This window comes from Petromyzon marinus, chromosome 15 (genome assembly GCF_048934315.1).
Source record: "Petromyzon marinus isolate PM22_M1 ecotype Great Lakes invasive population chromosome 15, UKy_Petmar_22M1.pri1.0, whole genome shotgun sequence".
NCBI classification, from domain to species: domain Eukaryota; kingdom Metazoa; phylum Chordata; class Hyperoartia; order Petromyzontiformes; family Petromyzontidae; genus Petromyzon; species Petromyzon marinus.
The window spans coordinates 4,820,722-4,843,017 of record NC_133681.1 but is presented as its reverse complement, the minus strand read 5'-3'; the positions used below and the strand labels follow the sequence as shown (position 1 = coordinate 4,843,017).

The 22,296-nt window shown below is 48.1% G+C and overlaps 1 protein-coding gene across 2 annotated transcripts in view; it reads left to right on the top strand.

Annotated features, from left to right (window-relative positions):
* Positions 1-629: 629 nt before the first annotated feature.
* FZD3 (frizzled class receptor 3) overlaps positions 630-22,296 on the top strand; it is a 41,312-nt gene continuing 19,645 nt past the window's right edge. For both annotated transcript variants that reach the window (XM_032954719.2, XM_032954716.2), the window contains exons 1-2: positions 630-747; positions 7,457-8,432. In XM_032954719.2, the coding sequence (XP_032810610.2) occupies positions 8,232-8,432 (201 nt within the window). In that variant the 5' untranslated portion in view covers positions 630-747; positions 7,457-8,231. The remainder of the gene's footprint in view (positions 748-7,456; positions 8,433-22,296) is intronic.

Sequence of the window (22,296 nt, the reverse complement as noted above, 5' to 3'; positions counted from 1 at the left end):
CTGTGTCTTATAATCCGGTGTGTGTGTGTGTGTGTGATGCGTCTTATAATCCGGTATGTGTGGAGTGCGTCTTATAATCGTGTATGCGTGTGCTGCGTCTTATAATTCGGTAGGCGTGTGTGATGCGTCTTATAATCCGGTATGTGTGTGTGTGGGTCGTCTTATAATCTGACATGTGTGGAGTGCGTCTTATAATCCGGTAGGTGTGTGCTGCGTCTTATAATCCGGTGGATGTTCGTGTGTGGGTGTGAAACCAGATTTTAAAACAAGAGACGATAGATAGGCCTCTCTATGCGCTAAGAAAAAAAAAGGCCCATTGGCCGAAACGTCTCCTATTATATACAGGATATTTATGTATACTTTAAAGGCGCACACAGTGTGTGATTGTTATGGACGGAATGTTGTTGTGCTTGATTTAAAATACGGGGGGTGGGGCTTGAAGTAATGGGCGGGGCATGTACCAATCAAGCCTCTTCCTTAACCCCGCCCACTCTCGCATGCCCCGTCTTTAACTCCGCCCCCTCAATCAGACCCCGCCCTTAATCCCGCCCCATCCAAGGCCCTGTCCTAACCCCGCCCCTCTATCATGCCCCGCCCTTGCCCTCGCCCACCCTTAACCCCGCCCCCTCTCACCCCTAACCCCGCCCACCCTCTCACCCCAGGCTCCGCCCCCTCGCCACGCCGCGATCTCGCCTCTTCGCATCGCTGTTGTTGGGACGCGGAGGCGAACGAAAGGGAAAGAGCGAGGTAGGTCTCTGTGTGTGTCTGTTTGTCTGTCTGTGTGTGTGTCTGTCTGTGTCTGTGTGTGTGTCTGTCTCTGTGTGTGTGTCTGTGAGTGTGTGTGTGTCTGTGAGTGTGTGTGTGTCTATACGTACACATGTTCACGCTCTACACACATGTACTTGCTACACACACGCGAACTACACCTATATACACACACATACACACGCGCGCGTTGACCCAGCAAGCGTACATACACCACAGTATACACATATTGCATTGTGCAGGAGATACGCGTACGTATCGCATGTATCACACACACGCACGCATTCTCACAGCAGTGGATTATATATGTGTAGCACATGCATACTATTACACATACAGTACTATATAGACAAAGACCCCCCCTCGTATGGCCTTAGTAGACTGTAGGGGCAAATGCTGTTAGCGAGCACCTATGAAGGCCGAGGGAGCTGGAGGGGTCAATGGGTCGCCAGCACCACCAGGCGCGGCCGCCTTTGTCTTCCCGGTGCTGATTTTTTGTTGTTTGATGCTACACCGCCACCGGCGAATGATTTAAGGCCGAGTCGACCTAGCGGAGGTCCAGGACCAGAGTCAAATCATCGTCAACTGCAGTTGGACGTGGGCGGGAATCAAACTCAGGTTGCGAATCGCGCGCAGCCCACTCCACTACAAACGAACACGCACTGTAACACTACAAACCTTGTCCTGTCAACATGACACGAAGGTAGAACACACACTTGGAACACGTACATACAACACAACACGTGTGTGCGTGTTAACACGCGTGTGTAACACAACACATGTGTGTGTGTTGTACACGTGTGTGTTACACACAACACGTGTGGTGTTTGTACACGTGTTGTGTGGTGTGTGTACACACAACACGTGTGGGGTGTGTACACGTGTTGTGTGGTGTGTGTACACGTGTTGTGTGGTGTGTGTACACACAACACGTGTGGGGTGTGTACACGTGTTGTGTGGTGTGTGTACACACCACACAACACGTGTTGTGTGGACGAGTCGACTGCTGATTGGATTTGTGTCGCCAGTGCGTGTGATGGGGATGGTTGGTTGTACAGTACACGTGTGTGGTTTTTGTATGTGCCCAGCGCTGTAATCGTGCGTGTGTTCAGCGTGCCATCTGTGTGTTTTCTATGTGTTCTATAATTGTGTGTGTTCTAAGTTGTTGTGTTCTATGTATGTACGCGTATCCTCCTGTCTGTGTGTTGTACAGAATCTGTATTTATTCTGGAGGAATCCGATGAGCTATAAAGCTCTTTCACAGACGTCCAGTAAACAAACATAGGAACGCGTGTGTATATAATACATGCGGATACGTATACATACGTCTTAAATTTCGATTTAAAGCTTTCGTGACTGCAGGGATTCATATTCTTGGTTCTTTCGGTAAAGTCACGTAGAAGGGAAACAATAAAATAATAAAAATATAAAACAATAAAATTCTCACGACGTTTCGACTGCAACACACGCAATCATCATCAGGTGTGAAAACCACAAAATATTGTTTTCTATTTTTAGTATTGTATTGTTTCCCTTCTACGTGACTTTACCGAAAGAACCAAGAATACATATATGTCTTGTATATGTGTACTACTGTATGTGTATATGTACAGTATTTGCTATTGTATACAACTATGTATATATTGTGTCTGTTTTTATCTTCCTTTGCGCTTTATTTGTTGCGCATGTGCCCGTGTTTATTCTATATACGTACGTGTGTGTGTATACGCACTCAGTGTGTTATACTTATGTCACGCGGGCATCGCGTATTCATGCATTTACCCCGATCACAATGTTTTTTTTGTAAAAAAAAAATGTATATTGTGTCCATCAGTTAGTTCCACAACGCCGTACCCGAATTCACGATTGGCTCGTCCGAAAAGCCACCTTAAAGTATTTGTTTTGCTTCACTCACCCTCCTTTGGCAATTAACCGAATGTCAAACGACCTGGGCAGACTTGAGCCCCTTGCCCGTGTGGGTGCTACAAGATAAGAACTATTTTTGTTGTTATGTGTGTGTGTGCCAAGTCGTGTCTTTAAATGGTCACTCTACCACGATTTCAACAGTTCGCGGACAATTTACAACTTTTAAAAAAAGTTTCTGGACGTTGCTGTGGCCGGCATGTGGAGTTTTTGTGGTCTTTTTTGTGGGCCTTACCTTCGCAGCGACCGTGATGACGAAAATATAAATTAGTTAATTGTAGACGGTGCTAGGTTTTGTGTGTGTGTGAAAATATCCCGTGTAAAGGGCCCTACAAAATGTGTTTTTCATACACAACTCCCACCTCAGAACAATACTGCAGTACTTAGGCGGTTTTGAGTTGTTAACTCGCTGCGCTCCTAACCTGGCTGGGTAGGTTCATCTCCCAACCACGGCCAGGGGCCAAGCCAGGATTTTGACTTGGGGGGGGGGGGGAGGGCTGACTTCAATATTCTGAGATATCTCAGTGTTTATGTTTTCCAATGGGCTCCACAAATGTATAAAACACATTTTATTGGATTTGAACGCGGAGTTTATTAATAGGTCGGAGCCGCTGAAGTGGCTAATAAATTCGATACGTTCGAAAGGCTGCCGCTCAAGCAGCCTGCAGGGCAGCACAAGGTGGCAGCCTGCAAGGCAGCACACAAGGTGGCAGCCTGCAGGGCAGCACGAGGTGGCAGCCTGCAGGGCAGCACACAAGGTGGCAGCCTGCAGGGCAGCACACAAGGTGGCAGCCTGCAGGGCAGCACGAGGTGGCAGCCTGCAGGGCAGCACAAGGTGGCAGCCTGCAGGGCAGCACGAGGTGGCAGCCTGCAGCATTTTGCAGCAGCCGGATATCCGGTTATCCCGATTACCGACTTTCCCAAAATTTCAGGGGGTCCGAGCCCCCCCCAGCCCCCCCTGTGGCTCCGCCCCTGACCACGGCTAACGTCGGTGGCGGGTGTGACCCGAGCCCGGATCGCGGGGCTCGCCACCACCACCAACCCGTACCGCGCCGAGCAGCGCGGTCGAAGTATGGTCACACAATCCCAATGGCCGGAATGGTGTGGGGAGAGCCGTCGTCCAGCGGCGGATTAACAAAAGTGGCAGTGGGTTAATTTTCATGTCCGGTGTAAAGCGCGCGCGTGTGTAAGCTGTTGTCACTGAAGATGGGTGACCTCTTCAGCTGTGCGCAGCACGATGGGTTGTGTCACCGAGACTGGCCGTGTTTACCGGGTATCGAACTTTGACTCCACAGGGTTTTTCAGGCGGTGCCGCCTACCCTCTCTGTGTTGGGCTGACGCCTTGTCGGTTTAAGAGATTGGGGGTGGGAAAAAATTGCTTCAGAGAGGCAGGGGCGACGACTTCAGTGGGAGAGAGAGAAACCGGGGGACTTGGGTGTGAGTCAGCTTTGTGATACATAACTCTGCCATGAATAAGTTGGAGGTCTACAGTATTTATCGACCATGGTATAAGGAATGTATTGATCTACAGACTAACATAGATTGATTAGATGTACATAGCATCCATAGACTTACACAGATATCCATAGAGTAGCAGGGGACCCATTGACTCACATAGGAGCCATATTCTCGTTACATTGGACCCATAGACTTGCATAGCATCCTGAAATAAACTTAGGATCTTTGGACTAACAAAGAGATCTATAGACTGTCATTGGAAGCATAGATGTGCATAGCATCCATATATTAAATATATTACGTAATTACCACTTGGCTGACAAAGCACCAATAGAAAACTTTATTAATTATTTTATTTTTTATCTACGTGACTTTACTGAAAGAACCAAAGAGTATAAACTTAGGACCCTTAGACTCGTATATAACCTATTCACTATTCACTAACATAGACTCGCATATAGGCCATTGACTAACAGACTGATCTAGAACTCATTAATTGACATGGGACCCATTAACTGACATAGGGCCAATAGACTTATATAGAAACCATATACTTACTTAGAAACCATTGAATAATATATTACCCATATATTTACATAGAGATTCATAGACTCGCATATAACCCACAGTCTAACATGTGACATATTGCCCTACTTAAGACTCAGACTCGCATAGGGCCCTGGAAAACTTACAAAGGACCCAAAGTGCACACATAAGACTCGTAGATGTACTGAGGCCCCATATGCTCACATGGCACCCATATAATCACATCGGACCCATATAATCACATAGGACCCATAGACTCACGTATGACTCATAGACTAACACAGCACCAGGTGGGGGTGAAGGAGACCGAGGGGACGACAATCTGGCTTTATTGCTGCTGCTGCTGCTGCTGCAGCAGAATGACTGACAGACTGACGGATTGAAAAACTCATTTGTTCAGAACTTATTTTTGTGTTGAGTTTGTTCTTCCCCTGCACCTCCAATTAGCACGGTTGGCTTCGTACAGTGCGAAAGAAGTTGAACATACATACAGGAGAGGGCACGGGCTCACTTGAAAGGTTGTGACATGAGAGACCTACTTTGATTGGTGTTGGAGGGGAGACACTGCAACACTGTGCAGGGGCATGCTGCCACACCTGTATAGAAATGAACAATTTGTCAACATTTTTTTTAGTCTCTCAAGTTATGTACGTGTATGAGGTCGGGAAGGTCAACATTGCAACGTAAGCTCACGTGCGTCTAAAGTTGCACAACTTGGCTTACAGCGCTGCGTTTAAATTGGCCGAGTTTGTGCGGCGGGTCGGTAATGTACAAATATTCCACCCTGTGCATGCACTTTTACTTTTAAATACACTCTGAAAAGCCGCCGAATTGGGACTAGGGTAACAAAAGAACAGTTCACGTTCCAATAAGGAATTTGGGTTTTTGCCGCCGAGTGCCAAGAGTTGGAGAAAATCCGGGTGCAGTAATTGGAAGAGTTCACGCTTTCCATTTTTATTCTGACAAAGCAAAGTGTGCACGCTTCATTTAGCCACTGTGGCCACACCTGGGGGTTTTATTTTTATTTTGGGGGGAAAAACTCCCTAAGCCCGAACAGGATCACTTGAGCCCCCACTCACCTGGAGGTTGGGGGGAGAGGTGTCAGTTTTTCTCCTCTGTATGAGCGGTGCAAAGGTCATTTTAACGCTTCATTGTGCTGTGGGTTCAAGCTTCTTGGGCATGCTCAATGGATTTTTTTTTTACAGAAACAAAAACGATGGTGCTGTAATTTATCTTCCCCGTCGCTATGCCACACACACGCACCCACACCCGGTAAACACTGAACTTTTGTTTATGCACTGCACAGTTGTAAAGCTTGTGTTGTACGAGGGAACCACTGCAGCTGTGGCTAGTTTTATTATTTTGCATTAATATGTCAACGGGGGTTCAGTGGTCGTCCAATGGTTAGCGCACTGCACGACAAGCCCAATGGCCCAAGTTGAATGTTCAGCTGCGGTTAATATCGGTGGCGAGTGATATTCCAAATTGGTCCTGGACTCTCCCTTTTGCAATCCGCTGTGACCAACATAGCGAAGTAAGGTCAAACTACCCCCATGACTGACCCTTTTCAGTGAATTAACAAAGCGTAGGAATACCTTGTAATCGGTGAATCGTCACATGTCTAGCCAACAGGTAGAATTTAATTGTGTTGGCAGATATCACACATCTCAGATCTCCTTCACAAAAAGAGGCCTTTTGTCTCTGTGAGTTTCTCGCCGTTGAGATAATTTCTCGTGGCAAAATAGAGGCTCCGGAACTGAACTGACTTTGCGTTGCTTAACCGGCACTAATACACGATGTTGGAACGATCCTAGCTCTGCAAAAGGTTAGCTGACAACACACCGCCCGGCTTAGATAAGCACTGTAATTATGGACCTGTCTTACACATGCGCCGCCGAGCGGATTTATTTAAAAATCTACGTTTTCAACGTTATTATTAGGCGGTGCCAAAAACTTTAACAAGTAAATCTAGGAAATGTCCCCCCCGCTGTGCCAGGCATCCATGCTGGCGAGTTAATTAAATAAGTAAGCCTTATCGCTCGCTGGCAGCGACCCAGTGTTGTAGTCCGTGGTGTGGTGCTCTAGATCCGGTTTCTCAAACGCAAGTTCTCGCTGCGCACCGCGGTACGTCTTTCCACATTCGCCAATCTGCTGTGTTTTAAAAAATTCAAATTAAGTCGCTGCATCCTGCACGCACTTTGATGCTTGCTGAACAGTAAGGCTCCGTGATTTTGACCCTATTCATTTTTTTTATTAATTACCGGCGCATCCAGTGGCTGCATGTTTGCGTGGGTGACGGGATCCTGCTACATACAACATATACGAATTGAAAGAAAAAAACATTGGTTAATCTGCATGTGATTTATTGCATGTATATCTTGAGCCTAATAATCAGTATCGATTGATCAGTCCATGCATCGTGGCCACCCCAAAAGTAAACGACTCGCAGCATTGACATAAAGATTTCCAATTCAAATCACCATCTGAAACATGTTTTGCCCATTATTATGCGAGTGCGGCATGTAACGAATCCCATTTAGTTTTGAACAGAGAAAAATTGGCAAAACGTGGAAAGACATACCTTGGCAGGTAAAGAGGATTGGAATTTTTCAGGAAAACCCACTATAGATTATACCGGTCAGCCTGCGGGGACGAACACTGTGGTGGCTATATTTCATGTATAACGTGTCATGTATATGTCATGTATGACGTGCGTTTCAATGCATGCCATTCGTGTGTGTTTTTTTGTTTTTTCCCCCTGCAGTCTTGCTGTGCAGGTCTTTGGATGATGCCCCGGAGGGCTCTGAAAACGTGAGAAGCTTGTTTTTTTTGTTGCGGATGATAAATGAACCGCCGCTGATGATCCACACCTTGGGGGGGGAAGCATTCGATGTTCGAGCAGACTGATGGACTCCAGCAGCGACGCGTGTTTTCAGAAGTTAAGTTTTGTAAAAAAAAAAATTTGATAGCTCCGGGATGGCAACAAGCTGGCTTAAAAGTGATGGGCTTCTCAATCTGTATTAATATCTGAAGGCGAAGATACGAGCTGCACATGTCTGCTTTTTAACGTTGACACTCGCGCATACAAATAATAGGTTTGGAACATGAGCCTGCAAAGCTCGAGAGATGAAGTGCGCTTGAGACACCTGCCCCGTAGGCTTCGAGGTGCGAGCCGACAACAGGACAGCAAGTAGGACTCGAACCTAATCTCTGCAGAGTGCGAGTGCTTGTTCTCGCTCATCGAATGCCTGGGTTTTCTCCCTGCCCGGTGGCGTCTTCACACATGCAAGACAGAAGAAATGGAAAAAAAGACTTGCTCAAACATTCCAAAACCGAACCCCTCCTTAAAAATGAGTCTTGAGACTCAATGAGGCCAGCCTTGGTAAACAAGGAAGACAAATAAATAACAAATAAGACCTGTCACGGCCAGCTATCTGCACACAGTTCACGCTGGGAGATGCAGCCCGCAGCTTGAGTTGAATTCAGAGAACTCCACCATCACCACCACCACCACCACCACGTACTCTGCACGTACGAACATGGAACGGACAGCGTTGTGGCTGATGCTGCTGCTGGCGCTGGTCTCGTGCCGGCCGGACACGGTCTCCTCGCACGTCCACGGCGCGTTCGTGTGCGAGCCCATCGGCCTGCGCCTCTGCCAGGAGCTGCCCTACAACATGACCTTCATGCCCAACCTCCTGGGACACTACGACCAGCAGACCGCTGCCGTCGCCATGGAGGTAATCGCGCCCGCGTGTACGGGCAGAGGCAGGCGCTCGAGATCTCGGCACGCACTCGTGGCTCTCGGTACAGAGCGCAGTGCTGCGTGTGGAGGGTGGCCAGGAAGTCAAGCATGGGCATGCGCCGTCATTTTGGTCAATGTACCGCTGGGTGAGGCTCCCCCCCCCCCGCAACACCTGTGTCGGTCGTGAGGGTTATTTAACCATACTTTACCACGCTGGTCACTGCGGGTTTAGTAAAGGCGGCAGGGAGCATAGGATGATGTTTTAGTTTGTTGTCCTTCCCCCGCACCTCCGATTATCACGATTGGCTACGTACGGTGCGAAAGAAGTTCTGCATACATATATGTAGTCGCATAGAAATATAGGGCAAAACATTAATTTTTCTCCACTGTCCTGTGCGACATCATGGGACTTCCCTTGCCAGTATCAAAATATAAGAATAGGCTTTACCCTTTCTGGCCATAATAAAACAGTTGTGTTGAGATGTTAAAACACCAAACTGAAACCTTTTGCAAAGAATCTTGTCTGCATTAATCACATATACCTGTGGTGAACATGCAACCCAAAAAAACATGCTCTGGTAGTATACTGTCCTCTGCTGCCTGCCACGTGACCCTAAGGCCCTATTGGCATCCCATGGTCGTCCATCCAAGCGTCATCCAAGCTCATCGCTGCTTGGCTTCTGAGGTCTTGTGAGTTTTGGTACGTTTTGGGTGATTTGATGGTAGGCACCTATGTGCTGCACTCTGTTCGGAATCCTCACTTATACATATTTTCCATCTGACATGATCACAAGTGAATAATACTGCAATGTATTTGACAACCGATAGACCTGAAAGATTCAGTCGCCGGATTGAATCAGACCTTATCATTAAAATGTGTTGTTGTACTTGTTTGAAGCGTTCATTAGATAGATGACCTTTATGACCGACCTTTGTGGTGAAGTATGGTAAACCTAACCCCATGATTGACGTGCCCTGGTGAGGCCTTCGTACAGCAGTGAATTGTAGCTATTGCTGATCTCAAGTCAATCTTATTTTTTATTTCACGGAGTTGGTCTTTCCATGTCAATTACCCAGTATCTTAAAAAAAAAAAATATCCTAATTGTTTTCACATTGTTGCTGGCTGATCTCTAGCAGCATATTCACACCTGAATGGCATGGAATGGATGCTAGCTGTGGTGGGGACACAAGCCCTTTGACTTAAGTCGCTGCTGCAGAAGCTATCTTGGATCTCCAAACTTGCTCGTGCCGTTGCATGGCAAGCGCTTGTGAGCGGGGGGGGGGCGTCAATCACTGGTGTGGCCATGGTTGCGAAAACGTTATCGTACCTGTCTTACCCGTGCTCCTCTGTCAGAAATATCCTCGTGCGTTTAGAACCGCGTCGCTTGATCGGCATGTCTCGCTGTGGCTCAATAAGGGCAGAAGACTCCTGAAAGTGAGATTGTTTTTTTTACGAGCTCTGTTTTGGCTGCCGGTCTGACTAGTGGTGCTGCCGGGAGTGGCTTCGAAAGGGGGGGGGGAATGTGCAGTTAAGCCGCTTTCCCTTAATTGCTCTGGTTAATGGAGACTTTTCCGGGCTCAAAAAGGGTCCAGCGCTTGAGCCTTGGGAAAGAACACCAAGGCAAGCAGAACATTGAAAGGGATGCTCCATTTGCTATCCGAGCCACTTGCATTGTTATCGTGTGTCTCTATAAATAGACTGCAAAGGTGTCACGTTGTGCCGGCTGGCGTGTGCAGTGCGTTGCCATATCAGGTGGCTTCAAGTGGATTTTATTGTTGCGCTGGGCTCTTCAAATACAGTGGAACTCCTTTTGTCCGTCTACCTATTATCCGGATATTACTATTACCCGCACCCCCCAATTGACCCTTGCAAAATCCTATTGTTTGCGAAAATCCTTTCGCCTGTTGTCACTGCTGATAAGAGTTAGTGACCCAGTTCATTCTCTTATACGAGCACTTGCTTGCACGGATAGTTTTCCACAAGCCCCACATTTATCCGGTTGTCTGCACGTATCCACGGCTAAGAAGTGTCACCCGGAAGCGGTGGCTACATTTTTTACATTATCCGAGCCTTTTGTTCAGATGAGCAGAATGATTTGCAGTGATAAGCAGAGATTACAGAATCTCTCCATATTGCGTCTCCTTACCCCTCCCCTCCACATCAAATCGCATGAGAGAGATTTCTCTGTCCGTACATGCCTCTAGCATCCAAGTGAACGGTAACCCTTGGTTGAGACCCTGAGCTGGCTACTGTATTGCTCCGGCAAGGAATGCCACTCCTGATCTACAATCAACCGAACTGTATGTATAATAGGAAGAAGACCTATCTCGCGTATACTGCGAGAGGAGAGAACTGCGTGTGAAATACGTTGTCGCGAGTGCGCTGTGTTGTCAATCAATTTTGCCAAAAAATGCTACTCGACGTTCCGAGGAGACTTTCAGATTTCCCGAGGAAGCTACCTTGATGAGAGGACGATCCTGGGGGGGGGAAAAAAATCAGGACAGGTGGCAGCCTTTTGCCCTCGCAATGTGGGCCGGTCGACCTCGTGTTGACACTCACAAACGATGGCTTTGGGGCTTAGCCAGGGCTTGGCTTCGGAAGTGTCGCGGGGGGGGGGGGGGGGGTTCTTTCCTGAGTGCAGAGTCGCCTCGGCCCAAATAAATTCCGGTAAAAAAAACGCCGTGGGGTCGGCGGGGTTAACAGCAGGCACTTCACCTGTCGTAGAGTCACCCCAGTCAGCCCCCCAGATCCTGTGTTTTGTCTCCTTTCCCGGATAATGTTTCAGGATCGCCTTTCATTGCCGTGGTTTTTTTATTATAAGGCCTGACTGTTGTGGAAATGTCTAAACTTGCTGTCGAATGATACCTGTGTAGTAAGTGGCTGTGTGCAACTTCCTGAGTAATGCGAGTTCAAATCCTGGTCGGGGTTGACTCGCCGCATATTCCATCCAGGGTCGATAAATGAATAACATTTTGGAGTGAAGTCGACACAGTTTGTCCTGTACTGCACTGTATGTGTGGGTATGTGTTTTTTTTACGACTGGGTGTTAATTGCTTGCATCTTGAGCTGAACAGCCCCGGATAAGTTTGATGTATTGTGGGAAAGGCTCCGTTCGTGTCTGGGCTCGTGTCTGGGCGTGTTAACCGCGATCTTGACTCGAGCCTCGTAGCCCGTTTTTTTTATTCCGCCTTTGCTGCTTAGAGCCCTTAATGCACCACGGCCCTGGCAACTTCAGAAGGATGCAACGCATCCCAGGGCTCTTAGGTTTGCCGCTCAGTGCCCACAACGAGGCAGTGAGAGCTTCTGAAATGCCCCGCGTGTTTCAGTATTCTTTCAAGTGGTTGTCTTTTTTTTGTATTCCTTGATCTTCATACGTCAAACTTTACATGTTCAATAAACCTTCTGGGATCGAGGTTTGCCTCTGAATCGATGTTTGATAGTTTTAGTGTTTGACAGAGCTGTGAAGATTGGTTTATGATGTCGATTAATCGGCGACATTTTTGTGGCCGATCACTCTCGGGGCCCCCATTATATACGACGTCCCCCCCCCCACATCCCGTTTCCTGAAGGCGAGAAACCCCCCTGCAAGCCACGCCCCAATAGTTGCGGCTTATAACGGTGATGATTGTGTCACCGAGCCCGGCCCCTCACCTCCCGTACAGCAGCACACATGGGAACAGAGGCAAGACTTTTTGTTATTCGATTCGTCACGTAATTGTGCCAATGATCGGTATACTGAGCGGCTATTTAAATAATTGGTTAGCGCAGCTCGGGGGGGGGGGGGGGTTTCTCTTAGTATAACACAGAGATGTGTCTTGGTTTCTGGCGGTTACTGCCTATGATGGATTTATTTCAGATTAACACATTTTCGTTTTTGGGATTTTTAAGGGTAATTTCCAGTTCGTTTACATTATGTTATAGTGTAATGTATCTCCATGCTACAAAAAATGACGTCACTAAATGCCACAAGACACACACACCACGTTTGGTGGTGAAAGTGTGGAAGTGAAATAATGTGACAATTACCAGTGAGTTAAAACTTTCCAACGGGTTTTGGAACCAAATCAAAACTTTTATCTCCCGGAATTTCACATCTTGGCCTAATTTCTGGACTCTTGGATTAGTCCGGATATGGGGAACGCATCCCAACCGTCCATTGCATTGCAGGTTAGAGTGCACGTGTTTGAGTGCGAGCATGTGCAGCGGAGAGCGGTGGCGCAGTGGTCAGAGCGCTGTGCTACGAACCCGGCGACCCAGGTTCGATTCCCGCTCACGGCCAACACCGGCGACAATTATTTCAACCGGTCTTGGGCCTCCCCTAGGTTGGCTCAACCTCAAATGAGTACCTGGTGCAATGTGTAAACATCGCCACTGGTGAGTCAAAGGCGGCCGGCACCACCTCGTGTGCCGTGCCCGCCTTCATAGGTGCTACTCTCGAACAGCACTTGCCCCAACAGTCTGTCAAGGTTATACGGGGGGGGGGGGATCTTTGTCTTTGTTTTTCCACATGTGTGTAAGTGCGTGCACATGTTTGGGGGTGAGTGCGTGCACATGTGTGTACGAGTTCTTGAACGTTGTGTGTGGGTGCGTGCTCGTGTGTGTGTTGAGTTCAGGGTGGAGGCAAAGGGGCCCTGGAGTGCGTCCTTTTGTCCTGCTCTAGGGCAGTGAAACCGACGGAGCGTGCTGTGTCCATGCTTGAAAGAGTCAATTCATAATCTTAATGAGTTCCACGCTTGAAATGCAGATGACAAAATAATAGATTTTTTTAAACATTTAAAGTAAATTCAGAAATGTGCTCCCCCATTGCATGGTTGGCCATAATTCATCGTAGTTTGGTTTTGTATTAATGTACGATGTGCCTGGGTTAGTCGGGTGTAGGGGGTCAGAGGTTAGCCTTCTCCAAACCACCCACGCACGGTGGACTTATCAGCACATTTATTAACTACTGTGGGCTTAAGATACACACTAAAAACCTTTTTATACATCCTTTACATTCACGTATTTTTATTGACGGATTGCTTAGCCGTAAAACGTTTCTCTACAGGACTATATTTGTATAAATATTCAACAAAGAGTCACATGGCTGCTGTTTCGGAATTGTTTTGAGCTGCTTTGTTACACGTCAGACCTTTTGCACAATTGATTGAACTTTTCCGTACGCGACACTTGTGCAAAAGGAGAAGAAAACGAAACAAACATACGCCGCTGTGTGTTTATTAAACAGCATTTACTCGGGGTTTACCGACACATTTGATTCATCGGTTCGCACCCTTTGTTGGGCTGATGCGCGCGGTAGAATTACATGCATATGCAATCGGTGCTTTGGATTGTGTGTGTTGTATGCGATGGGTTCGTTCACAAGACACAGACAGCCTCTAGAGGCGTTACTATTCACCAGCGTGTTTAAAAAATGAATAGTTTCTTGCATTGAATTTCAACCCTGAATTGCAATGACTCATCGCCCCACCTCTTCATCATCCCACCTCTTCATCATCCCACCTCTTAAGACATGAATTGCTGCTGGCCATCTCTGGGCTCGTGGAGAATCCTAATTGTGCAAGCAGCTCTGGCGTTGTGCCACGATCTCAGCAGGCGTTGACACGGTAGGTTTTCACGACCTTGAGTTTATTTACTTGGTATAGAAACGTGTTGTTTGTGTTACGAGTACACAGTGGGATGCAGCTATGGCACAGTGTTTTGAATTCTGGCGACCTGAGTTTGATCACCGGCATCTCAACCTGTCCAGGATCTCCCCCTTCACCAAACCGCACTGACCAGCGTGGTAAAGTACGGTCAAACGACCTCCCCCCCCCCCCCCCGCGCCACTATTGACGGTATGGGGATGCCTTCATCCAGAAGTGGATTGAAACTAAAGGCATTGTTTTTTTTATTTTAAAAAACAACATCAAAACGTGAGCACCCGGCAATCTTCGGTTTGCGTGGGATCGCACTTCGCACGTCTATGTTTTAGGTGAGCGTTCCGGTCGGCGTGGGGTCATTGTGGCCGCCACCACGGCGGATTTTGTGATCGGCAATGCACGCCGGCGCCGTTTTTTCCGCAATTTTCGCGAGGCCCCCCCGAAGTAGCCGTAGAGCGCCCCCGCCAGCGTGAGCGAGCGAGCGACGATAGGGCCCGACGTCGCGCGCTCATCTGCGATGGAAGGCCCTGTCGGCGGCGAGATGGATGAGACTCGCCATGGCGGGGCGGGGAGTAGAAGGATGGTGGTGGGCGGTTAACGCAGGGGGAGGGGGACGACACAGGGAGAGAGAGAGAGGGGGGGGGGGCGGCCTCGGTTTTTCTTTCCCCCGACGAGCCGTTCGGCTAATGGTTGCCGGGGTGAACGGGGCAGGAATCCAGGGACGCTGCGCGACGGTACGGCTGCCATTGTCCCCGTAATGAATGGGGATGCGGGAGCGAGAGCGAGAAGGGCATGAGAGAAGGCGGGGAGGAGAGCCGCCGGGCTCGCGTCGGCGGCTTCCCCCCCCCCTCTGCTCGTTGTCCGCCGCGTGCCTTTATTCCTTCGTCCATTCACCCGTTGGTCGGTCGAGTCCCGTTTAGCGGAGCTGCAGCGAGCGCAGGGCAGGGCGGGGGGGATGTGAAAGAGACGGCGAGTGAATGGTGACGATTTTTTTTTCTCTAAGGGCGCCCCCGACGGACGCAAAGCGCGCTCGGACGTGCGAGATAATGAAATGCGCGGCGGTTAAATAACGCCGGGGAGGAAGGGGGGTGGTGGGGGAGGAAAAATGGTCGAATGTCGAAAATACATGTGCGTGATGAAATCCATCCGCCACGTCGGAATGAATGGAATGGATGTTCCTGTGTAATTCACGCTTATTGACTCCTACACAAACGTGCCGCAGCATATGTTAAAATACAGTCCCACGATCGAATTAATTTTGAAAAGCGCCTATTGTTTGGCCGCGGTTGTAGTCCATCGTGTGAGATCGTCGTGCGGCTTGTCAACACTTGTGTACGGCGAGCCGGTCTCCGTCGACTTTGTGCCGCTGCGTGACAGATTTTGCCAGATTAAGTCGCCAAATTCGCTGGTCTTGGGTTCACAAATTATGATTCAGACGCGGCTGCCCGTAGGTAATGCGTAAAGCACTGCTTAATGCCCCCCTAAGGTGGCAAAGTAGGCGGCCAAAACGACCACCATGCAAGCCAAACAAAGCAACGCTTTCTGGATAATAATAAAAAAAAATCTACGTGTATATGTTGAACGTCTTTCAATGTTATTTAATCTGTGTTATTGGCACATTCATTTAATGAGTTAAAGTGTCTTTTCGGAATGTCACTCAGAGAAAGAGACGAGCCCGCAGAAGGGGATATCACGGAACTACTCTTGAATGCCATACACGTGACTGCAACGAGGTCTGCTGCACTTTCCCACGCACCCTGTAGAGATATTCGTCGCATGGCCGTGATAAAACCACATTGAGACCACGATGAAACTGTCACCTCACTGCACTTGAGAATATGGCTTTTAATCATGGGTGGCTGCTTGAAAATAGAGCCCACGATCTCGGCTGTGCTGGCTTGGTGAAATTGATCTCTGAGCCCTTAGCCACCCGGCCACTCTCACCTGCTTGTAGTCTCGTACGTACGCCTGTTGAACTTCTTTTGCACCGTACTTGGCCGACCGTGCTGATCGGAGGCCTTGGGATGATGCCTCAATTATAATCAAATCGAATTGATAGGTATATTTTTAATACGCGCATCGTGAGAGAATCCATCGTTTATCATTTGGAGTGAACAAGGCTGCCCTAGATCTCACCGTTGCTTTGTCCATTGCTCTGACTGAGACCGGCACTCTATTGTTTTCTATAAATACCCAACGGCCGTCCGTGGACGACTCGGTTGCCTCTCTGCCTCTTGAGGCACCCCATAACGTCGCCGCTGATTGCCAGCTTTGCTCCTCTCTCCATTGCCTCGGCGGCCCGCTAATCAGGCGGGAGTTTGTTTTGTTAAATTGTCTCCCCTGGTTCCGCGCTTGCTGATGGCCGACAGACAGACTGCGCCCCCCCCCCCCCGATCGAAATTGCCGCTCGTTTCAGAAACTTCGCAATGTTCTTGCGGGGGGGTGGGGGGGGGGGGCGGGGAGCCTCGGCAGGGAGATTAGAAAAAGCCGGCAATCAGCGTTTGGGTGAAAATGCGAAAAGATTACCGGAGGCGAAGGCGGCAAAGGCGGCGTTTTGTACGTTTCTAAATGACCCCGCTTCTGTGCCGAATGGCTCAGAAGCCGCTCGAGAGATTGACAACAACAACAAAACTCTTGGCCGCTGCCGAAGCTCAACCGCCTTCCATTGCGTGGGTGAAATCGCGCGTGAATTGAAAATGGCCCCGGTGTTTTTTTTTGTTTGCGCTTCGCTCGAGCGATCGGCCCCCTTTTTGTGGGCGAGAGAGTTGCTGCAGCTTTCAAGGTTGGGCTCAGATGGCATCTCGTCAAAGCGGCCACTTTCCCTCAGCCCAGAGGTGCTTGAGCTTCGCGAGATGGTGACGGCAGTGCACAGGGCGAGCCGGTCGCGATCGCTGCTAGGGGGCCAGCTACAAAGCGTGCTCACACATTTTCTATACCCCCCTCTCCGGCTGTTGGTAAATCGTGAAATAAAAAATCTGAATATTTATACTGGAGAAATCCGATAACTATGAAGCTCTTTTTTTGTTTACAGATGTCCAGTAGGGGCTGGTGAGAAAGTTCCAAGAGCAAACAATACAAAAACATGATAGGAGTGCAAAGTATAGGAAAGGTAAAAATATATTATCTTACCGGGTAAAGCGCATTGCGCTCTTAGCTTGTTTTTTTGCCGAAGTGACATGGCCACAAATGATAGCTCAATGAGGTGGCTTGTCACTTGGCAATTTATAGCAGCCAAACACCCTAAATAAAATACTGGCAAAGGTGCCTCAACTGTAACCCTGTGCCCAGCTACCAAGAAGTGTTCTGCAGTGAAACACCTCCTCATTAGTATGCCACCTATCCGATTCTCCCCTTCATCCATGCCCGTGAATAAAATCCGAAAAAAAAATTGGATGATCAATTATTCGTGTGGCAATTATTGCTGTTATCTGAGCTCTTGCAACTTACAGGTAGCTTTTGCTCAGATAAGAGGAGTGATATAGCATTGTTGGTAAAGTCATCCTTTTATCCGTGTTCATATTTGATTTACCAATGCGGATAAAAGGAGTATTTGTGCGGATAATCGGGCTATGACCTTGCACCATGGCGTACACGTCAAATTGGATACGCGGAATTCCACTATTATTCTCATCCACCGTTTGGCTTCCAGATTTGAAGCCACTGGCGCTGGAGTGACCTGCTCTGTGTAGGGATGGCCACAACTGTGTATCTACATCTGAGGTCAGGGAGGTTAAAACGCTTGCCAGTGCCGATCCATGAAATCTGGGGTCATGGCCCTGACCGGATTGTTAATTTTATGTAGGTGCTCCACTTTGTGCCGTCAATGTGTCCTTTTGCGGATAGACTGTGAGTTTCAAATCGGGTTGTCAACCTTTGCCATTGCGGATGTTGTGCATACAAATCCTGACGTTATATACGAATTAGTGGGAGCAGCGGCGCATCGAACCCGGCGAACAGAGTTCGATTCCTGACCGCGGTCCACATCAGTGGCGAGTGATATCAGAACCAGTTCTGGGCTGTGCCACTCCTTGACCAATCTGCACTGATCAGCAACGGTGAAGTATGGTCCAAACAACTCCCAACACCGACATGGCGTCGACGAGCCCTTCAACCAGCGGGGGATTGACAAAATGGATTATCCTCGATTTCATTTTTATCTCAAGATTCAGACCGTTGAGTGATTTATGAGCAATTGCTGTCATTAATCTACTAACTCTTTAACTGTACCCCCCAGCAGGTTGCAACAGGTTAAGACACTGGGTGCCATTAAATTAATTTGCACGTCGTTAATCATTGAGGTTACAGCGTTGTGAGCTCTTAGGCTGAGTAGGGGTGGTGGAGGGAAACAGGAAACTACAGACATCTTAATGATTCACCGACGTCGGCGATGCTGCCAACTTCTGCGGTGTCGCAACGCTGTTCAATGGGTTGCTTCTTCAAGGCAGATCCGCCATTTGAGCAACCAAATCGCTCGGTCTCAAAAACCGAGCAAATTGGTCAAGCGCCCGTTCGCAAGTGGACATCTCTGGTTGCAGAGAAATTTTGTTGCATGCAACCAGATTGGCGCATCTGATTTCTCGGGTTCGGACCCGCCTGTAGGCTCGTGGTGCGTGTGGAATATGTATGGTGGCAGCTTTTCCAGGAAACGTAGGAAGAAGCGATTTCGACTCGCGTTTATATTTAGCGGCAGTTGCAGGATCCGCCGAAAACGTTTTTGGCGCGCAGCAGAATAATACATATTTTTTTCATAATGGGTGTTGACAGGCGCTTTAGATACTTGCTGTCGTGTCGCTCGTGCGGCCTTTAATCTCTGCACCGTCGGGCTGGCCAGCGCTCGCATTCTCAGGGTCTGGTTTCCGCGTCGCCGTAACGCATCCCTGCCCCGCAAACAAGCTCCTGCATTGACCGGCCAAATGGGGAGAGCGTTGCGAGCGGGGTGTCCCGGCAACCCGGTCTTCTGTGAGACTGTTACTGTATGTAAGCAACTGAAACGAGAAATGAACGGTGCTGCCGTTACGGTGGTGTTGGTAGTGGTTGGTGGTGGTGCAGGCATGAATTTAAAAAAAAAATGTCTTCTTACCACACGTGTATTTTCATACCTACGTCTCTCCCGGCTCTAAAGAAGGGCTGTTGCCAGAATCTTCGGCCTATTATAATTCTATTTTTGTTTCTGTCACAAGGCAAGTGTTAATGACACACGGGCCCCAAGGATGAAAGAAAGATGGTGGAATTTTTTAATGTTGAAGAAAGATGAATGTTTGAAAGGACAGAGTTGAGATCGCTTAGGTGGATGTTGGTAATATCTGCAGGGATTACTGATACTTTGAGGTGACACTTAGACAGTGTGGGCTTTTGTTGAGAACTGACAATGAAGATGTAATTAAATGGGCTATGACGATTAGAGACCCATAGCCCCATACAGAGACCAATAGACTCACACAGACACCCGTAGACATACACAGGGAAGTTGAGAATCATACACTCACACACAGACCCGTATACCCACACAGAGACCCACAGACCCACACAGAGACCCATAGATGACATCTTTTTGGAAGATGCCAGCGGTGCAGGGCGGCAGGAGGAGAGGCAGCCCGCTGATGAGATGGGAGTGAGATACGAGGGCAGTGGAGAGAGAAACGCAGAGTAGAAGCACTTGAAGGCAGAAAACCCGAACAGCTGACCCCATGCCTTTAGTTTGTTGTCCTTACCCCGCACATCCGATTAGCACGGTTGGCTACGTTCGGCGCGAACGAAATTCAGTAATGGGGCTTTTGGCTTCAAAAAATATTTACATCTGTGTACCTCGAGGTTTTGTATGTGGGTCTACGTGTGTCTGTTTAAGTGTATGAGTATCTCTACAAGTCTGCATCTCAATGTATGTCTATGGATTATGTAAGCATCTGTGAGTTCATGGCTCTGTAAGTGTACGCGTCTCTTAAGCAAGGGCAGCGGATATTACTCAAGAGCCACGCATTATAAGTCAGGTAGTTGTGGCTGAGAATGCGTGAACGACAAATGTGGCAAGTTATTTTGAAACTCGTCGCCACTGCATGTGCAGTGCTGGGTTCGTGAATTGTGGGGGGGGGGGGATGTTTTTACACGCTTTCATTTAATTCACTGTCTATTGTTGCATCCTCAAATCTTGTGACTTAATTTTAACCCACTTCCCAATGTGGTATCGACTGCAAACTTGGTAGACTTATGTCATACTGATGCCAATACTATGTTATATCATAAAAATATATATTTGCAAACATTATTTTTTATGTTGTGTTTCGGCTTGGGTCTAATTGTCCACGGTCCCTTACGTTATGGCAAGCTTCGGGGCCACTTCCTGGAGTCGTGGAGTTTTTCCATTATTAGTACAATTCAGAAAAGCGTGTTTAAAAAAAGTTTTTTTTAAAAAAATATTTCTTATTTTAATTAAGATAGTGAGCCGTGCTTGGCAAACGGAGGAGGTGGAGGGGGTGTGGTGCGGGTGGGGGAGGGGCTCTGGGGGTGGGGGGGATCTGGAGTTGGTGGGGGCGTTGTTCAGCAAGCCAGGCTATTCAGCCCTGGGGTGGAGACATCTGACTTGGCCAGAGTTTGTGTTGATGGGGGATGGGAGGTGGGAGATGGGGTGGAAGAGAGCAGTGTTTCTGCAGCTCGGAACCGCACTCCCCCACGCACCCCCCCAGTGTCCTGTATTGTAACTTCGTGTCACCCCCCGCAGCCATATTGGGGTGAGCCAGCCCCCCCCCATCCCCGTCTCCTCCTCGTCGCATCCACTTTGCAAATACAAATTCAACCATCAAGGCACGATGTGCGTAATGGGGGGGGGAGGGGGGTGGAACTGAAGTTGTTAGTTTTTTTTCTGAGTCAGTCCTGTGGGTCACAGCACTAGAACTGAGTCATTTTCATCGTTGCGAAGTCAGGTAAGGGCTCAGTTTAACGAGCAGTGACAAATCACCGATGGTATTTATGATGAGTTATGTAGGCACCTAGAACCCTTTACACAGGTCAACAAAAAGGCTGACTGAAAATCTCCCATTTTAATCGTGCAGAGTATTTTTGGGTAATTCTTTTGTAACTGTTAGTTGGGAATGGTTTGTAAAATCAATACAAATCCAGGAGGACCTATGGCTTTGTCGGAACTGTCACACGGTGTCCCCAGATCCGGATCTGAGTTGAGTTAAAAAACAAAATCTTCATCCTTGTTGCTGGGAGGGGCTGCTGGCAGCTTGTGGACGCACGCGGTCATAGACGGTGCCATGGTGGGTAGTGGCATGTGTACGCAAGAGTATTAATTTTGCAAACAACAACAATTAATAGGCTTTACCCTTTCTGGCAAATCATTCCAATGTTATGATGTTCAAACACGAAATGGGACACCTTGATTGCAAGGCATCACGTCTGCATCGGCAGGGTTAGACCAGAAGAACGGTGCGACAGGGCCATCAAGGAGGCTGTCTCTGATGTGGGCCAATCAGTTTCAAAGACAAATGCCCATAGTACTATAATAAAAGCATGTTTTTGTTTGCATGTTTTACCACAAGCAGCAATGTGCGGTTAATGCGGACTTGATGTCTTGCAATACGTATCTATTTTGTGTTGGAACATCTTAACGTGTCCTGTGTATTATCGCCGGCAAGGGTAGAGCCTCTTTTTTATTTTCATCATTTTGACACCGGCAACAAGAACGGGGGTTCCACTGATATAATTTCGCACCCTGTGCAAAGAGTATGAGGCCAGAAACGATTGTGTAAATCTCAGGCCTATCACGCGGAGTGTCGGTGACCTTGAAAAGTTGCACGGAAAATCTCACCCCCAGAAGCGCCGTGTGGGCGCAAGGTAAACAACTCACTGGGCGTTACCTAAACTGTGCTCTTTTGCTCGGTTCCCAAGAACCCTTGTGCTGTATTTTTTTTAACCATTCAGTTCCCAGATTTTTCTTATGTATGTTGAACTTCTTTTGCACCGTACGTAGCCAACCGTGATAATCTGGAGGTGTGGGGGGGCAAGGACAACATACTTAACGCAAGAAGCAGGTCTAGAGAATTGGCTCATTGAAATGAAGACCTCGGTAAGATGAGCTTTCTTTTCTTCTTTAAAAAAAAGTAATATTAAAAAAAAACTTTTTTAAAAACACGTTTTAATGAAATGTACCCTACTAGTAATTGCAAAGCCCCATGACTCTTCCAGGAGGTGGCCCCGAAGCTTGCCACAACGTAAGGGA